General features: G+C 31.5%; 1 protein-coding gene across 1 annotated transcript; it reads left to right on the top strand.

The window, feature by feature from the left end:
- Positions 1-835: 835 nt before the first annotated feature.
- Positions 836-1,678, top strand: LOC134276221 (histone H1-delta-like). The gene has a single exon (XM_062758494.1). It carries the CDS (start codon positions 917-919, stop codon positions 1,514-1,516), a length of 600 nt encoding a protein of 199 aa, XP_062614478.1. The 5' UTR covers positions 836-916; the 3' UTR covers positions 1,517-1,678.
- Positions 1,679-19,602: the final 17,924 nt, after the last annotated feature.

Below are 19,602 nucleotides of genomic sequence, written 5' to 3'. Positions count from 1 at the left end.
CCATTTAAGGTTCATAAACCCTCTGCTCACTCATATTAAATGTTGCTTTACCTTTTAACCTTTTAAGGTTGGTGACGAGATTCATTATATGTTTTTGCTTGCAAACAAAAAATAATAAATAATGATAATAATGATTATGATAAAACATTAATACAAAGAAATAGCCAAACTAGCTTCTGTTATTTCTCAAATAAATTTTTAGAAGACCCTGACATTATATATATTTCATACTGCTTAATGTGTATAATTATAATTCGTGTATCATAAGAATACATTTTGAATATGATTTTCCTGTCCCCCTTTCTACAATTCAGTCATGTATATCTTATTTGTATATTTTAGGGAACAGAGTCATTGTCATAGTCGCACAGCACCGATTTCATACAGGCATGACATTGTGCACTACAGTACACAGTCTTTGAGGATTTCTCGCAGTTTTAGGGGGAAAATGATTATGTTTTACAGGACGGGAAGGTCAAATTAGCATTCCTAAATGTGTCTTTAAAGAAAAAGTAAGACAACGTTACTGAATTTTGTCCTTTCATGTGAACAATTTATCTTAAATCGTAACCTGAAATGAAATCGTGCTAGTTTGTGGGCCTATTTTGTTGAATTTGAACACTGCAGTAAGAACAATCTAAAGATGTAAATAGATAGAACGTAAGACAGAACTATAGAGTTGGAGATTCTCTTGATATATTGGGGAAAAGTTCCTCCGTTGAGCTGCAGCAAGGATGCAAATACCCACATTGAAACACACATGCAGGAACAAAACACAAAAACGTCTCGACACACTGGATGTTTTCTAGGCGGTCCGCGCTCAGTGTAAACAAAAACAGCAAGTGCGTGTGACCCAACTATTTCACTGTTTGCAGTTCCCGAGAAGATAGTCGACGTTTTACACTCGAAAGTAGCCATGGCCGATACCGCCGCACCAGCAAAGTCCCCAGCCAAGAAGAAGACCGCAAAGCCTAAGGTGCCTGCTGCACACCCCAAGTACATTGACATGATCAGCGCTGCCGTTGCATCTCTGAAAGAACGTGGTGGCTCATCCCGACAGGCCATTCTCAAGTACATCATGGCCAACTACAAAGTGGGCAACGATGTTAACTCTATCAACGCCCACCTGAAAATGGCCCTGAAGAATGGTGTTAAAAAAGGTGCTCTGAAGCAAGCCAAGGGCACAGGTGCTAGTGGCTCCTTCAAACTCGGAGACAAACCCAAGACTGAAAAGAAGCCTAAAGCCAAAAAAGTTGCCAAACCCAAGGCAGCCAAGCCCAAGAAGGCCGCCGCCAAGCCCAAGAAGCCAGCCGGAGAGAAGAAGGCCAAGACTCCAAAGAAGAAGGCCGCAGCAGCCAAGAAACCAGCCGGACCCAAGAAAGCCAAGTCCCCCAAGAAAAAGGCAGCCGCCAAGTCACCAAAGAAGGCAGCAGCCAAGCCCAAGAAGGCCAAGACCCCCAAGAAGGCAGCAGCCAAGAAAACCAAGACTCCCAAGAAAGCAGCCGCCAAGAAATAAGCAGTTTTCGCAAATCCAGGCAGACTGCCTACCTAAAACAAAAAATACTAAAAAGCCCTTTTCAGGGCTACCCACATTTTTAGAAAAGATGCCTCATTAACAGTCGTTAACGAAACGTGTGTGGATATCTTTCATCTTAGTTTTAATAAATGGTGGTAATAAATTACAAAATAAATTATTTCATCTGATAAATGCCCTCAATAACCCGGTAACCCATGATAAACCTGGGATTATGGGATAAATCATATTAATATCCAGAAACACTTAGATAATAGCAGTCGATAAAATTAAATGACGACAGAAGGGAACATTTCCAATTTCATTTCTGTTTGTTTGTTTTTTTTGTTTGTTTTTTTGTTGTTGTTGTTGTTGTTTTTTTTTTTTTTTTTGGTATTTCTAAATATTTTTAATAAGCATTGAAGTAATATATCTCAGGTCAAGTGCAAAATAAAAAAAAATCTCAAAACTAATGTTGTTATGAAATCATAGAAATTTGAGGTTACAAGGTTTTCTTATTAATTTTTTGATTTATTCTCAATGACTCGTGTATCATTTTGTTTTGCATTTTAAGACAAGAATATTTGAACAATTTTGCTTGATTCTTTGGGGGAGGGGGGGGGGAGAGGAATCATGGAAATTGAGCTAAAATTCACCTCGCAACAAGTTTTTCTTTTTATTTTCTTCTGTTCACTTTTGGCCATATACTGTAAGTAAATTTCTTTCTCCTTATCCCCATTTGCATTCACAGAACCCCTACCCCCATTACACTGGTTGTGAAATTCCATTCAGAATTCAACTATCATGCAGTATACAAGTCTGACTTGGTTTTATGCCCCACAACTCGGTATGAGAGGGTGCATACTTTGGTGTAGCTGCAGATCTGTAGCATTATGGTTTTATATATTTGTCTTTGACCATAACGCTACAGATCCCGTAGTGCAAAAAACGTGCAATTTACGGCGCAATATTTTTTGCGCACTTTTGGGGAGAATTTCTCCACTTTCTAGCATCGGTCAATCAACCACCTTTCACTCCCTAAGTCTAGACACATTCTGTAGCCAATGTTTACAATTTATCCACCTTCCAACCCTTTATATTTGTCTCTACAGGCAATAAACTCGCTTGAAGTGAATTTTCAGCAATCTAACAAATAATTTTAATGATGTTGATTACTATACATATACTAGTCATGGATGATGAGAGGCTTATTTCTACATAAAAGAACATTTTTGTCTATCTATTGCCATGGCACCTGATCCCACCTTTGACGTTTTTAGAGGTCCTTGTTTGCTCTGCTCCCGCTCTGTGTTTTTTTATTGGACTTTAGAGATTGATGTTATTCCTCCGTCATTCATTCATTCGTTGAGTAAAAAGTTTTCTGACAATGAAGACATTTTGTTTTGACGTTAAACTTGTTCCAAACAGTCCTTAAGATTTAAAAAAAATGTAAGATTTTTTGTGAAAAGGGCTACAGTTTTACATTTGGAATACAGTGTGAGTTAAAATATTGTACTAGTGAAGATCGTCCTTGAAATATAAGACTTTAAGAACAAAGGAATGGCTTATAAATGTTTAAAATCTTTCAAAGACGACTTTTTTTAAAAACATCATTTTATCTGTGTTTTGAATAAAATAGGTAAGACAAGTGGAAAGAAATCTACACGAACATTTCCACGAATAAAGTATATATTTCAATGCCACCAAACCACGCATTTATGGGATTTGCTAAAGCTAATAAATAATACAGTACAGTTTGTATTCAGTCACGATACCCCCCTCATTATTTTATTTTCATTTTCATTATTTTAAAATGTTATAACATCTCATGAAAATTACGTTAATAAAGGACATGATCGAAGCTACATGTTTCCAACTTCCTTTATCCAATTATGAGCTAGGGGAAAGACTATATTTGCATTCAGTCACGATTACCCTCCTTTACTTTTACTTAGTAAAATTATAATTAGTCAAAAAGACAATATCATTAAAGATGCCATTTAGAAAGATGTTGGTCAAATTTAGATCCGCCCACATACCCTGAGTTAGGACTAAGGTTTAGATCCGCCCACATACCCTGAGTTAGGACTAAGGTTTTGAAGCAATATTGAATGTCAAAGAAAATTAAAAGCAATATGAAAGAATTTTGACTAAATATTTACAAGTTAATGCCTTTTTACGTTATTTCCCGATCATGACAGGGAGCACACGGCGGGTGTGACCGATCGTGGATGCTCACTCCTCCATGGCAGCTGATCCCACCTCTGATGTTTTGGAGGCCCATGTTTGCCCCGCTCCTATTTTATAATGTTTAATGGACTTTTGAGCTCGAATACTAGTACTGTTCGTTATCTACACATATTTCATTCAAGAAGATATAGATAAGTGATACAGAATCAGATTGATATAATTTCGTATTATTCAAAAATCTGTTCCAAGATACACTAGATCAATATTATAACTATAGTCATAATAAAAAAAAAAACAAGCATCATATATTTGTCATAACAGCCTTCTTAACTATATGTATACATCTATCTGAGTATTTTCAATTTCAAATACATGTAACACATTCAAACCTTTCTAATTGTCAATATTTCGAAAGAGCCATTAAATACTAGTATTTTTTTTTATAAACGGCATTTAAAAAATACACTTTTTTAAATAGCTGAATGTAAAGTATTTATAATTATACAATTATTGCTGTTTTTGAGGTCAAAACGATGATTTAGACTTACAAACTTATTGAGGATTCCATGCCATTTTATTTGATTTCATTTGCTGAACTCCTATAGCCAAATGTAATGAGAGAAGCAGGATTAAATAAACATTGCCAGTTGTATTTCCAGGTGTATTTCTTTGCATTTAAAAAAAATATATACTTAAGTTGCAATGAAAAAAAAATGATATCAGGGTCTTTTATAGAATACATTTTGAAGGGGAGTGGGCATTATCGGGGAACGACAGCTGAAAAAAATCTTTTGATACCCCCCCCCCCCCCCAAGAAAAGGGACATCTTTTAACTTCAAATTTTGTTTTGAGTTGGGATAAAGGACGGGGAATTAAACAAGGTTCATTTGTTTGGGACCAGCCTTTAATGTTTTTTTTAAAAATTCAAATAAAGTAAAAATTTACGTTCCGAAAATATTTTTTGTGGGGAGGTTTCCTGCTGCACCACTTCCTAACCATCCCCACCCCAAATAATACATTCCCTTATTTCCCTAATGTTATTTTCACCACCTAAGTGGAAGTCGGTAGCAAGTAAAATAGCTTTCCAAGATATGGAATTTCATTAACTATTTTTAGACCAATATAGAAAAAAAAAACATTATATTCACCTTGAAGGTGACGTACTGGTAAATATTTGTGTAACGTATACAGGCAACTTAGCCACATATGATCCACATATTTGTATCATATGATTCTCATATGATTAGATTCATATGAGAATCATAGAAAAAGGGCATCATATGTGAATCATATAAAACAAATCATATGATCCACATATGTGATTCATATGAAAACAACTTCATATGATTTGCATATGAATGGTTTATGTATGTGTCAAGCCATTTACATATGAGAATCATATGAAAAGGGTATCATATGTAAATCATATGAAACAGTTATGTATGTTCTCTTTCAATATTTTTCACATTCTTGTACACATTTAAAAATCAGATATTTCTGCTTTAGATGAAAATTCATTACATTACAATGATTTATCTTCATTGGTTAAATATTTTAAAATATCTTATAATGCTAACACAACTTTTTTGATAAAATTATTTTCATCAAGAGAAATAACTTATTTTTCACAGTGTACATTCTAGACAAGAAAGTTTACAAACAAGTCAGTAGCATTTGTCGATACATGTATTTTACATCTTCTAAATTGAGCACATATTATTTGTATATGTATACATGTACAAATGAATAACATAATTAGGTCATGTACTTGTATAAAAATACCATATGACATGAAAGTGTCAAAAGCAAAATTGAAATATCAGCAATAACATTTGTCATGTATTTTCTATGGTGAATTTATGAAAAATCAAGTTATTGATTATTCCAGCATACAAATAAGAATATGGGAAATCTTTACAGGTCAAATTCAGACAAGATTGTGTACATCCTCCCCATTTCATAATTATTCCATATATTTCTTTGTTCTTTTTTCCTTCTGTATCTTTCAGATTTTTTTCAGTTGTCTCCTCCCTCTGATCTTCCATGACCATTTTGAATACCTCTGTGAACTGTACCAAAATGTATATCCACCAGTTCTCCTCTTCCTGAAAAATTTCTTTGTGGCACAGAATGATCTCTACAAAAATTTCAATAGTAAAAATAAAATAATTCTTAAATTCTACAAGTAATAAAAGTTACTTATAATCAGCAAACAAATGTATGCCCACTTCACCGACACAGATATGATACAAGATAAAACTAATGTTATATATGTTATACTTGGTGTTTTGAGGCATCCTATGATGTAATTTGCAAGACAATTACACTATTGAAGGATATGCTTCTTAATAAAATCATAAAAAAGCAATTTTTTTTAATTTTGACAACTAAATTTGGAAAGTTCAAACAGTATATATTAATTCAAATTGTCAAAAATTAAGAAGATTCTGATACAAATATATCATTTTTGGACAAAAGATACTACAGACAAGAAGACAGGCAGAAAAACAGACCTTGTGATTCCAGGATATCCCAAACTTTTTTGGGAAGAATATAACAAAGTTTATTTAACAGTGTGTAGTTACCTTAACTTTGAAGCAAGCGTTGGATCTTGGGATTTGTTCTTTATCTTATGAGAGGCTGACTGTATATTGAACCTGTAAGACAAATATTCACACAGTAGATATTTTCTAAACATACATGTAATTAAAAGTTAAACTACTAAAAAGAGAGAGTACAACTTTGTAGGTTCTCTATAGTCTTAAATATATCTAACATTTAACCCGAAAGTATAGGTGCGCGCCCCGTTCACTAGTGTTGGGGAAAACATAATTGTCAGTCAATGAATACATAGATGTAAATATTCAATGGATTAGCTAGCTGATGTACTTTCAACACACATGCACATGTATGCCGGAATTTTTCATATGAGAATCATATGTATATTACTTCATATGATTTACATATGTGTAATGATATGATTCTCATATGATTTGCAACATATGATTCTCATATGATGGTATGTACATATGATTCTCATATGATCCACATATGATCCTCATATGAAAGGTAATGCATATGTGGATCATATGTGGCTAAATTGCATATGTAGTATTTTTGAATATCAGCCAATCAGAGAGAAAGTAATAATTCAATCATATAATAATATTCGATCAGATCGTAAGTTATCAAATTATTGTTTAAAAAAAGCTTTAGAATCTGCTATCAGATTTTTTTTGTTATTGAAAAACTTTCATGGCTTTAAATTTGTCAATGATACTGGTACATTGCTCATTCAATCAAAATACATGTACGATGATTTAGACATGCATGCATATTATATGAATAACAAGATGAAGAGTAACACTTTTTGAAAGTTTTCCAACAAAGTTTAAAACACACAAGATCACGACTATAAATTTATACCGGAAAAGAAAGTAATTTCCGACAATCTTTTAACAGAAAACAATACAAACAACAACCTGTTGATCATCACTAAATTAATCAATTAACTGATTTACTTCTTGTTTTTCGTTTTAAAACTGTTTGTTTAATAATGTGTAGGCAACCACAGTGTAACAGATGGCAACAAAAGGAAGGGATTGTAATAGGGATGGTCACAGAAAAGGGATGTAACATAACAGAGAAAAAGTATTGAGCAAAAAGTAATGAAAAATATTTATACATGACATGTAAGAAAATCAATAACAGCATCAAATCGGCTGCAAATAAACCATGTATACTCTGGATCTGTGTCACGTGATCTGTAGGCGCAAAAATGGACAAAACAGTGAATGTGAAGTAGGCCTATTTAAAAAGAATGTTTTGTCATTCGCACCTTATAAAAAATCTTTTTAAAAATTCAGTACAATTTTTTCTTTAATCTTAGAAATTTTAGCATTTACTTAAGATAATTGAACTTGGACTTGATATCTCACCAAAAATGCTGGTAATACCATTTTTTTAAATATTGATAGACTGAATGCCTACAGAATATCTGAAATGAGTTATTCCTCTTTGTAAAGTGTTCCCAGCTCAAGCATCCCTCTGATACTAAACAGTCTGTTACATATAAGTACAGATACAAATATAGGAAGAGCTTAATTCTGACAAGTTTACTTCTAAAATCAGTGCAACTCAATTCTTATTTTTTTTTATTTTTATTTCACAACAAAACATTTTGTTAAACGTGTTGCCTTCAACTTTTCTATTGTATTCTTTCCTTACTAATGTAGCAATATACATTGATGTACCCTTATCACTTGCATATGTGGTGTATTATCTCTTCCATTGATAAAATACGCAAGAGCATTTACTACGTACGATCAAATTTTAAAACTAGACATCCTATTAACCAGCAAGTTCATAAAACAAGGATATCAGCAGTCTTGTTTGAAGGCATCATTCGCATTGTTGAAAGTGTTTGTTCTCCTTCCGATTTGTAATTGTTTAATTAAAAGGACTTTGAGCTTGATTACTCTTCGTTATTATAAATTATTTCTTAATTAACTTAAGTCAAATTAGATTCAGTGGAGTTGATGAATGTACAGAAAAGAGAAAATCACTTAAATTGCATTAATTAATTAATTATGTAATTAATTTTGTGCTATTACGAGTAGTGAGGAAGGGGATGGAAACTCTCAAACTTTTTTTTTCTGCCAAATTTCAATTAACAAAAAGAAAAACATTTAGAGAGGAGAAAAGGTTAATATTTGTTGCTATGTCACAATTTAAGGAATGACAAAAAGGATGAAGTTGCAATAAAATGTTTTTTTAAATGAGTTTATGAAAAAATAATAAACGTAGTTGCAATGAAGTGTATTTGAAAATTCAAAATAGCATGTATTATAATTGCATATCTTGTGAACTTTACCCACTATTGTTATTTAAGAGGGATTTCGTGAAAATTCACACTTACATTATTTATTGATTTTGCATTAATTGTTTTGTAAATGAATGTATGTTAAATAATAACATACTTTTAATTTGGTAAGAACGTTTAATAATAAGGCACAGGTGAGATATTTCATAAAAAGACTTTGTATTCTTTTAATAATTGTTTTACGACACATTTTATTAAAAGTAGTTGTCAACTGTTATTAACTTTTAACAACACTGCTAGACATCATTAGAAACAACTTCCAACTGACATTTGATCAGCACCAGAACATGGTAATGAAGATACGGTGGCAGGAAAAAAAAATCCAGAGAACACATTTAGTCATAGGAAAACACAAGAACTCTCTGGAAATGTATGCATAGAAGATGCTAGATTCTCTATGATCGAATATATTGTCAGACCATTTATAGTACGATTAAACATATATGTTTTAATTCCTGGGCGTCAGTGTAGTTGGGTACGCGTACACGAAAATTTTGTTGAGTTGTGAGAACGCTATTTCGTGTATAAATAGTATATGCAGAAGATTCAATGAATAATGAAACTAAAAACAATGCTGGCAAAATACCGGTAATTATTCGTGAGAATGCAAATTCGTGGATATGGGTGACCTAAAAGTTCACGAATATTGGTCCCCAAACGAATATTGATGAATCAACAGTGTTTATGAAATCATAACTAATCAGATTACTAGTATTCTGTCAAAATTTCAGTATCAAAGCTAGATACTTAATTTAAACATGAATAATATTCAAGCAGATTTTAAAATTACACCTTCATTGTGCCTTTAAGTTTTTAATGCCATTAACCGAAAAATCAAAGGCTGAAAAACTTTTTTTTAAAATTTTTATTTTGTGATGTTACCCTTTTCACACATTTTTGTATCTCTCTGATATTGCATACAATGCTTGACTTTGCAAGCCGTTTTCAAATTTTAAAATACATGTACAATGTGCATAAGAAAATAGAATTTCAGTGCTACAAAATACTGAGTTTACCATCTAAATTGAAGAATCTAAATCATTAATTATTTGTCTACTAATTTCTAAATTTAAAAAGAATAAAAGCACCATGGTGCTTCAGACAAAGAAAAATAATATGAACATTTTAATGATATGCATTTTTTTCTTTTTAAAAAATGTATGCAAATCTTCATGATTTAACATTTATTAAAGGTTGCACTTATATAATTATCATAAAAAATGCTTAACGATCATCTTTGAAAATGAAACCAAGTTTGTGGAATATTGTAGAATGATCCTCTACAATGTGGGCGTATTAACGACCATTAATTGGTGATTCGTTTCCACCGGAAAAAGTAGTGTTTCAACATTCTTTTAATTAAGCAATAACCAAACTGTTAAGAATTATTGTATAATCAATTCACTGATTTAATTAATTCATGTTTTTCGTTTTATCTTGTTTGTTTTCTATCTTGTAGGCAACAACAGATGGCAACAAGAAGAAGGGTTGTGGTAGGGATTGTCGCAGAGTACAAGTATGTAAAAAAGAATAGACAGGAACGAAATAAAAGAAACAACATGAACAGTATAACTTCTGTAGTGAAACAAGATGTTTGATTGACAATTCATCAAAACGGTCGCAATTACTTCACGTCATAATACCCTTCAGGAATCTGTGTCAAGTGATGATGCCGATAATTTCTGCGCGGTGATGGACCACAGAGTAAATGTGAAGAAGAAAAATGTAGGAAATTCAAAACATAATTTAGTTCTAATGATTTTCTTATTTTATTTAAGTGCTGTAATTTTTGGGAAACTTAAGTCATAATAAGTTGCTTTGATGCGTTATATAAGACGAAATTCAAGTCACATATTGAATATTCATGTTTTTTTCTTTGTAAAGGGTCCTTTGTCTAAACCCAAGATGCTCTTTGATATATGGAATCAGACAATGAAACGTATTGAAAAATTAGGGACATGGTTTTATGATAAATTTTATGATTTTTATCGTCATCTCTCCTTATCTATGTAGCAATATTCTCTTATTACTTGCATTTTGATTGATTGATATTATTTTAGTTTAACGTCCCATTCAACAACGAAATATTTCTTAAAACGAGATATTGACAAACAAGTTGATGGAACAAGGATATCAACATTAGTCTCATTAGTCTAGACATTTCGTACATTCTATGGTCGATACAATGACATTGCAGAAAAACACACCAAACTATCATTTAGTCGAATATAACTGCTGGGTTTTTTTTTCATACAAAGAGTAGGACCAATAGATACCCTCTGCATTGTCTTTGGATTTTCTCTTTTCCTGATTTTGACTAGGAGTGGCCGGTCGACAGGGAATACATATTTCTCTATGTCAATATGCTTCCCTCTCTGACTTTGAGCTCCGTGTTTGCTCTGCTCCTGATTTGTTCCGTTTCAATGTAGTTAGAAGCTTGAGTACTGGTCATTATCTTCAGATTTCATTGCAATGATTTGAAAGATAAAAACAAGAGCAAGCATTAAGTGAAAATCATGCCAATTCCACCATATCTACTATTTATTCTACGAGCGGTTTTGCATTCAAACTTACGGATTATATAATAATGCTTAATTTAATTATTTTGTAATGATTGTATGTTATATAATAGGATACTTTTAATTTGGCAAGGACGTTTCATAGTAAGACGCACGCGTGATTTTTCTCATATAAATACTTTTCTCTTAATGTTTTTTATTCTTTTAATTTTTATCTATTGACACATATGGGTTACAAATTTCCAAAAGAAGTACCTGTGGAACATGGTCTTAAAGACCCGATTGTAGGAAAAAAAATCTCTGTTAGAGAACACATTTAATAAAATGAAAGTACAAGAACTCACTGGAAAAGTATATAGAAGATCATGATGCTAGAATTCAGTATCGTGGGCACTCAGTCGTACCATTCAGTGTGATTAATTAATACTGCTGACTCATTTTAATTCGTAGGTGTAGGTAGATTCGTGTATATTTCTTACATACAGAATATTCAATGGATAATTATGCTGACAAAATAACTGTTCATGGGGATGTAACTTCGTGTAAAATTGTTACCCCCAAATCCACGAACATTGCTTCTCCCGGTCGACAGGGAATACATATTTCTCTATGTCAATATGCTTCCCTCTCTGACTTTGAGCTCCGTGTTTGCTCTGCTCCTGATTTGTTCCGTTTCAATGTAGTTAGAAGCTTGAGTACTGGTCATTATCTTCAGATTTCATTGCAATGATTTGAAAGATAAAAACAAGAGCAAGCATTAAGTGAAAATCATGCCAATTCCACCATATCTACTATTTATTCTACGAGCGGTTTTGCATTCAAACTTACGGATTATATAATAATGCTTAATTTAATTATTTTGTAATGATTGTATGTTATATACTAGTAATAGGATACTTTTAATTTGGCAAGGACGTTTCATAGTAAGACGCACGCGTGATTTTTCTCATATAAATACTTTTCTCTTAATGTTTTTTATTCTTTTAATTTTTATCTATTGACACATATGGGTTACAAATTTCCAAAAGAAGTACCTGTGGAACATGGTCTTAAAGACCCGATTGTAGGAAAAAAAATCTCTGTTAGAGAACACATTTAATAAAATGAAAGTACAAGAACTCACTGGAAAAGTATATAGAAGATCATGATGCTAGAATTCAGTATCGTGGGCACTCAGTCGTACCATTCAGTGTGATTAATTAATACTGCTGACTCATTTTAATTCGTAGGTGTAGGTAGATTCGTGTATATTTCTTACATACAGAATATTCAATGGATAATTATGCTGGCAAAATAACTGTTCATGGGGATGTAACTTCGTGTAAAAGTGTTACCCCCAAATCCACGAACATTGCTTCTCCAATGCATATTGATGAATCCATATTAGATTATGATAATATTATAATGAATTAGAGTATTTTTCAGGAGTTTCAATATCTTGTTCCTATTCAATGACACTTTATTTCAAAGCTATATACTAGTACTCAACTCGATCTAAAATTATACGAAAACAGGTTTTCTAATTTACATGTACATTGTTCTTTGACGTTTTTTACTGCCTGAAATAAAAAGAAAATGAAAAATACTATTCGTTGATTTAGTTTAATTTTCATAAATATCACAAGGGTTTAAAAACACTCTTTCGGTTCTTTCAGTGTTTACTTTATGCGAAGTTACCTTTTTACTAAAATGTTGTTTCCTTATGATATTGCATCCAATGTTTTTTCTCTTAAAATAAAAAGTCAATGCATCGAAATACTGAGTTGACAATATTAATAGAAGAAACTAAATCATTATAACTGAAGAATTCAGTGTATCTATTTCATGATTTTTTCCCCATACATATTAAATACATGTATATAGTGGTAAACATTACCGTTTAAAGATTTTATTTACTTCATAAGATGTGAGCAAAATTTTAAATTAAATTGACGTGACAACTGAAAAGAAACCGCATGAACATTTTTGTGTGCAAAGTATATAGTGAAATGTCAAACCACGAATTGTTGTAATTTTTCAATCTTTTACTTTATTTTTCATCAAATTGAAAGTTATAAAAGCATGCTTGAGGAAAAAACAACAATTAATTAAATATGATATTTATGAAAGAGTTTGTCAAATGTTCGTGTAGACAGTGTCCTAAATCTAATAATATGGAAACAGACGGTGTTTGACTTTAATCACGATTACTCTCTTTTTTATTTTCATTTAAAGAATTATAATTACATTGACGACGGATTTTTTCCGTTATTTCCTGATCATGACAAGGAGCACACGGCGGATGTGACCGGTCGGCAGGGGATGCTTACTCCTCCATGGCACCTGATCCCACCTCTGATGTTTCGGGGGTCCGTGTTTGCTCTGCTCTTATTTTGTATTGTTTAATGGACTTTGAGATTGAATACTGTTCTTTATCTCCATATCCTTCATGCTTAAGAAAAAGCTATAAATTTTAAGTGATGTTTTTGAAAGAGTTGGTCAAATATACTTGTATCAGATTTCTTTAACTAATGAAATGAAAATAGATTTCAGTTGTATTCAGTCATGATACTCTTTTCATTTTTTTTATTTTCATTATTGTAATATGCTTAAATCTCATTAAAATGACCTTAATAAAGGTTATGGTCAAAACTACATGTTTCGAACTTCCTTAATCTAATTATAAGAAAAACTACTATGGTTGTATTCAATCACGATTACCCATCTTTATTTTTACTTAGTAAGATTGGAAAAGACAATTCTATTAAAATGTATGCTTGAAAGAATTTTGAAAAATCTAAATGTGTCCAGATTCTATAATCTTTGTTGGAAGGCTTTGAAACAATCAACTTAATAAAATAAAAAGAGATAGGGGCTACTGATAAATGGTTAAATGACATTCTTCTTTCATAAGAAAGAAGATATTTTACGTGAAAATCTGTAATTGTATACCAATTTTCCGAGGTGTGGTTCATATCTCAAATTACATCCCCAAAACACTTGTTCAAGATATTGGAAAACAAATTATTTATTGTAAAAAAGAAATTGTATTCAAAATTTCATTGAATATTTTTCATGCTAAACATGATAAAACTTATATCTGCCATCCCCCCAAAAAGGATATTTTTCAATGTTTATATTTACAGTGTGTAATATACTGGTGTTTTTATAAAATATTGCAAAAAAATCATTGCATAAATCATTTCAAGGGATGATAGATTTGAAATAATTGTCAAAATATTATCTTTCTTGGTAAACTTAAAGGATTTTAGATAAGATAATTTTTCTTTTTAAAAAATTGTAGAATAAAAGATATGTAGATAACGAACGGTATTCAGGTTTAAAACTCCATTAAACAAAACTGGAGCATACATGTAGCAAACACGAACCTCGAAAAAATCAAAGATGGGATCGTGTGCCATGAAGTAGTGAACATCCCCTGCTGATCGGTCAGACCCGCCGTGTGCTCCTTCTCATGATCGGGAAATAACGGTAAAATCCGTCGAAAATTCATAAAGAATGACCTTACAATTCGTATGAAAAAAAGTCAGTATTTGACTAAATGATAAATTGTATTTGCTGACAGGGTCATTGTATCGACGATAGAACTTACGAAATAATTACTTTAAATGAGACTGCCGATATTCTTGTTGCACCATTTTGTTTGTCGATAATTTACCTCGTTTTATAAATTGTCCATACGTAGAGCATGCTCTTGCGTATCGAATCAACTGAGAGATATAAAATCCGTATGCAGGTGATGAAGGTATATTGCTGCATAAGCAAGGGAAGCTGACGATTGAAAAGTATAAATCATCACGTTTAACAGAAATATTAGTTGTTAGATCACCATTTTTCTAATTTTCAAGTAAAATATCAAAATATGAAACAGATGTGTCCATGTTTGCCCCGATCCTATTTTATAATGTTTAATGGACTTTTGAGCTCGAATACTAGTACTGTTCGTTATCTACACATATTTCATTCAAGATGATATAGATAAGTGATACAGAATAAGATTGATATAATTTCATATTATTCAAAAATTTGTTCCAAGATACACTAGATCAATATTATAACTATAGTTATAATAAAAAAAGGTTCAAGCATCATATATTTGTCATAAGAGCCTTCTTAACTATATGTATACAACTATCTGAGTATTTTCAATTTCAAATACATGTAACACATTCAAACCTTTCTAATTGTCAATATTTCTAAAGAGCCATTAAATATTTTTTTCATAAACGGCATTTAAAAAATACACTTTTTTCAATAGCTGAATGTAAAGTATTTATAATTACACAATTATTGCTGTTTTTGAGGTCAAAACGATGATTTAGACTTACAAACTTATTGAGGATTTCATGCCATTTTATTTGATTTCATTTGCTGAACTCCTATAGCCAAATGTAATGAGAGAAGCAGGATTAAATAAACATTGGCAGTTGTATTTCCAGGTGTATTTTTTTTGCATTTAAAAAAAAATATACTTAAGTTGCAATGAAAAAAAAATGATATCAGGATCTTTTATAGAATGCATTTTGAAGGGGAGTGGGCATTATCGGGGAACGACAGCTGAAAAAAATCTTTTGATACCCCCCCCCCCCCAAGAAAAGGGACATCTTTTAACTTCAAATTTTGTTTTGAGTTGGGATAAAGGACGGGGAATTAAACAAGGTTCATTTGTTTGGGACCAGCCTTTAATGTTTTTTTTAAAATTCAAATAAAGTAAAAATTTACGTTCCGAAAATATTTTTTGTGGGGAGGTTTCCTGCTGCACCACTTCCTAACCATCCCCACCCCAAATAATACATTCCCTTATTTCCCTAATGTTATTTTCACCACCTAAGTGGAAGTCGGTAGCAAGTAAAATAGCTTTCCAAGATATGGAATTTCATTAACTATTTTTAGACCAATATAGAAAAAAAACACATTATATTCACCTTGAAGGTGAAGTACTGGTGAATATTTGTGTAACGTATACAGGCAACTTAGCCACATATGATCCACATATGAGTATCATATGATAATCATAGAAAAAGTGCATCATATGTGAATCATATGAAACAAATCATATGATCCACATATGTGATTCATATGAAAACAACTTGATATGATTTGCATATGAATGGTTTATGTATGTGTCAAGCCATATACATATGAGAATCATATGAAAAGGGTATCATATGTAAATCATATGAAACAGTTATGTATGTTCTCTTTCAATATTTTCACATTCTTGTACACATTTAAAAATCAGATATTTCTGCTTTAGATGAAAATTCATTACATTACAATGATTTATCTTCATTGGTTAAATATTCTAAAATATCTTATAATGCTTACACAACTTTTTTGATAAAATTATTTTCATTAAGAGAAATAACTTATTTCTCACAGTGTACATTCTAAACAAGAAAGTATACAAACAAGTCAGTAGCATTTGTCGATACATGTATTTTACATATTCTAAATTGAGTACATATTATTTGTATATGTATACATGTACAAATGAATAACATAATTAGGTCATGTACTTGTATAAAAATACCATATGACATGAAAGTGTCCAAAGCAAAATTGAAATATCAGCAATAACATTTGTCATGTATTCTCTATGGTAAATTTATGAAAAATCAAGTTATTGATTATTCCAGCATACAAATAAGAATATGGGAAATCTTTACAGGTCAAATTCAGACAAGATTGTGTACATCCTCCCCATTTCATAATTATTCCATATATTTCTTTGTTCTTTTTCCTTCTGTATCTTTCAGATTTTTTTTCAGATGTCCTCCCTCTGATCTTCCATGACCATTTTGAATACCTCTTTGAACTGTACGAAAATGTATATCCACCAGTTCTCCTCTTCCTGAAAAATTTCTTTGTGGCAAAGAATGGTCTCCACAAAAATTTCAAAAGTAAAAATAAAATAATTCTTAAATTCTACAAGTTATACTAGAGGTACTGTGAGCAATGAGCTCACTAAATGATACCCCCCGCCTCCCATAATGTCCATGTGGTGCTATATTGTTTTACGGTTATGTGTAAAGAGGAATAACTCGTAATATCAAATGTTATCCAGAAGCTTCTATACGTGACGTCATAGGTAAACAAATAATGGCAATGTCCATGTTTTGCTATGGGAAACCTAAGATATGTGTGAATAAAAAAGTAAAATAGGAGGTGCACAATGGCAATATGTAATAAAGATTCTGTGAAAGTTTCATTAAATTTCACTCAGTAGTATAAGCGGAGTTGCGGATAGAGATAAAGCGTAACAGACAGACGGACGGAAGGACAGACGGACGGACGGAAATCCCGATCACTATATACCCTCCCACTTTTCAAGCGGGGGGTATAAAAAGTTACTTAGATATAATCAGCAAACAAATGTATGCCCACTTCACAGACACAGATATGATACAAGATAAAGCTAATGTTATATATGTTATACTTGGTGTTTTGAGGAATCCTATGATGTATTTTGCAAGACAATTACACTATTGAAGGATATGCTTCTTAATAAAATCATAAAAAAGCAATTTTTTTTTTATTTTGACAACTAAATTTGGAAAGTTCAAACAGTATATATTAATTCAAATTGTCAAAAATTAAGAAGATTCTGATACAAATATATCATTTTTGGACAAAAAATACTACAGACAAGTAGACAGGCAGTAAAACAGACCTTGTGATTCCAGGATATCCCAAACTTTTTTGGGAAGAATATAACAAAGTTTATTTAACAGTGTGTAGTTACCTTAACTTTGAAGCAAGCCTTGGATCTTGGGATTTGTTCTTTATCTTATGAGATTGAACCTGTAAGACAAATATTCACACAGTAGATATTTTCTAAACATACATGTAATTAAAACTTAAACTACTAAAAAGAGAGAGTACAACTTTGTAGGTTCTCTACAGTCTTAAATATATCTAACATTTAACCCGAAACTATAGGTGCGCGCACCGTTCACTAGTGTTGGGGGAAAAAATAATTGTCAGTCAATGAATACATAGATGTAAATATTCAATGGATTAGCTAGCTGATGTACTTTCAACACACATGCACATGTATGCAGGATCTTTCATATGAGAATCATATGTATATTACTTCATATGATTTACATATATGTAATGGTATGATTCTCATATGATTTCCAACATATGATTCTCATATGATGGTATATACATATGATTCTCATATGATCCACATATGATCCTCATATGAAAGGTAATGCATATGTTTATCATATGTGGCTAAATTGCATATGTAGTATTTTTGAATATCACCCAATCAGAGAGAAAGTAATAATTCAATCATATAATAATATTCGATCAGATCCGTAAGTTATCAAATTATTGTTTAAAAAAAGCTTTAGAATCTGCTATCAGATTTTTTTGTTATTGAAAAACTTTCATGGCTTTAAATTTGTCAATGATACTGATACATTGCTCATTCAATCAAAATACATGTACGATGATTTAGACATGCATGCACATTATATGAATAACAAGATGAAGAGTAACACTTTTTGAAAGTTTTCCAACAAAGTTTAAAACACACAAGATCACGACTATAAATTTATACCGGAAAAGTAATTTCCGACAATCTTTTAACAGAAAACAATACAAACAACAACCTGTTAATCATCACTAAATTAATCAATTAACTGATTTACTTCTTGTTTTTCGTTTTAAAACTGTTTGTTTAATAATGTGTAGGCAACCACAGTGCAACAGATGGCAACAAAAGGAAGGGGTTGTAGTAGGGATGGTCACAGATAAGGGATGTAACATAACAGAGGAAAAGTATTGAGCAAAAAGTAATGAAAAATATTTATACATGACATGTAAGAAAATGTATCAATAACAGCATCAAATCGGCTGCAAATAAACCATGTATACTCTGGATCTGTGTCACGTGATCTCTAGGCGCAAAAATGGACAAAACAGTGAATGTGAAGTAGGCCTATTTAAAAAAAATGTTTTGTCATTCGCACCTTATAACAAATCTTTTTAAAAATTCAGTACAATTTTTTCTTTAATCTTAGAAATTTTAGCATTTACTTAAGATAATTAAACTTGGACTTGATATCTCACCAAAAATGCTGGTAATACCATTTTTTTTAAATATTGATAGACTGAATGCCTACAGAATATCTGAAATGAGTTATTCCTCTTTGTAAAGTGTTCCCAGTTCAAGCACCCCTCTGATACTAAACAGTTTGTTACATATATAAGTACAGATACAAACATAGGAAGAGCTTAATTCTAACTCAATTCTTAATTTAAAAAAAAAAAAAATTCACAACAAAACATTTTGATAAACATGTTGCCTTCAACTTTTCTATTGTAATCTTTCCTTACTAATGTAGCAATATACATTAATGTACCCTTATCACTTGCATATGTAGTGTATCTCTCCCATTGATAAAATACGCAAGAGCATGCACTACGTACGATCAAATTTTAAAACGAGACATCCTATTAACCAACAAGTTCATAAAACAGGG

The sequence above is a fragment of the Saccostrea cucullata genome, unplaced genomic scaffold (genome assembly GCF_032062105.1).
Source record: "Saccostrea cucullata isolate Sc308-1 unplaced genomic scaffold, CSIRO_AGI_Scuc_v1 ctg7049, whole genome shotgun sequence".
NCBI lineage: Eukaryota > Metazoa > Mollusca > Bivalvia > Ostreida > Ostreidae > Saccostrea > Saccostrea cuccullata.
Note: the sequence above shows the minus strand (reverse complement) of the source record. Positions and strands in the feature narration are given on the sequence as shown.

What these genes read in the sequence shown, in the direction of transcription:
- LOC134276221 (XM_062758494.1), top strand. Translation starts at nt 917, where the DNA reads ATGGCCGATACCGCCGCACCAGCAAAGTCCCCAGCCAAGAAGAAGACC.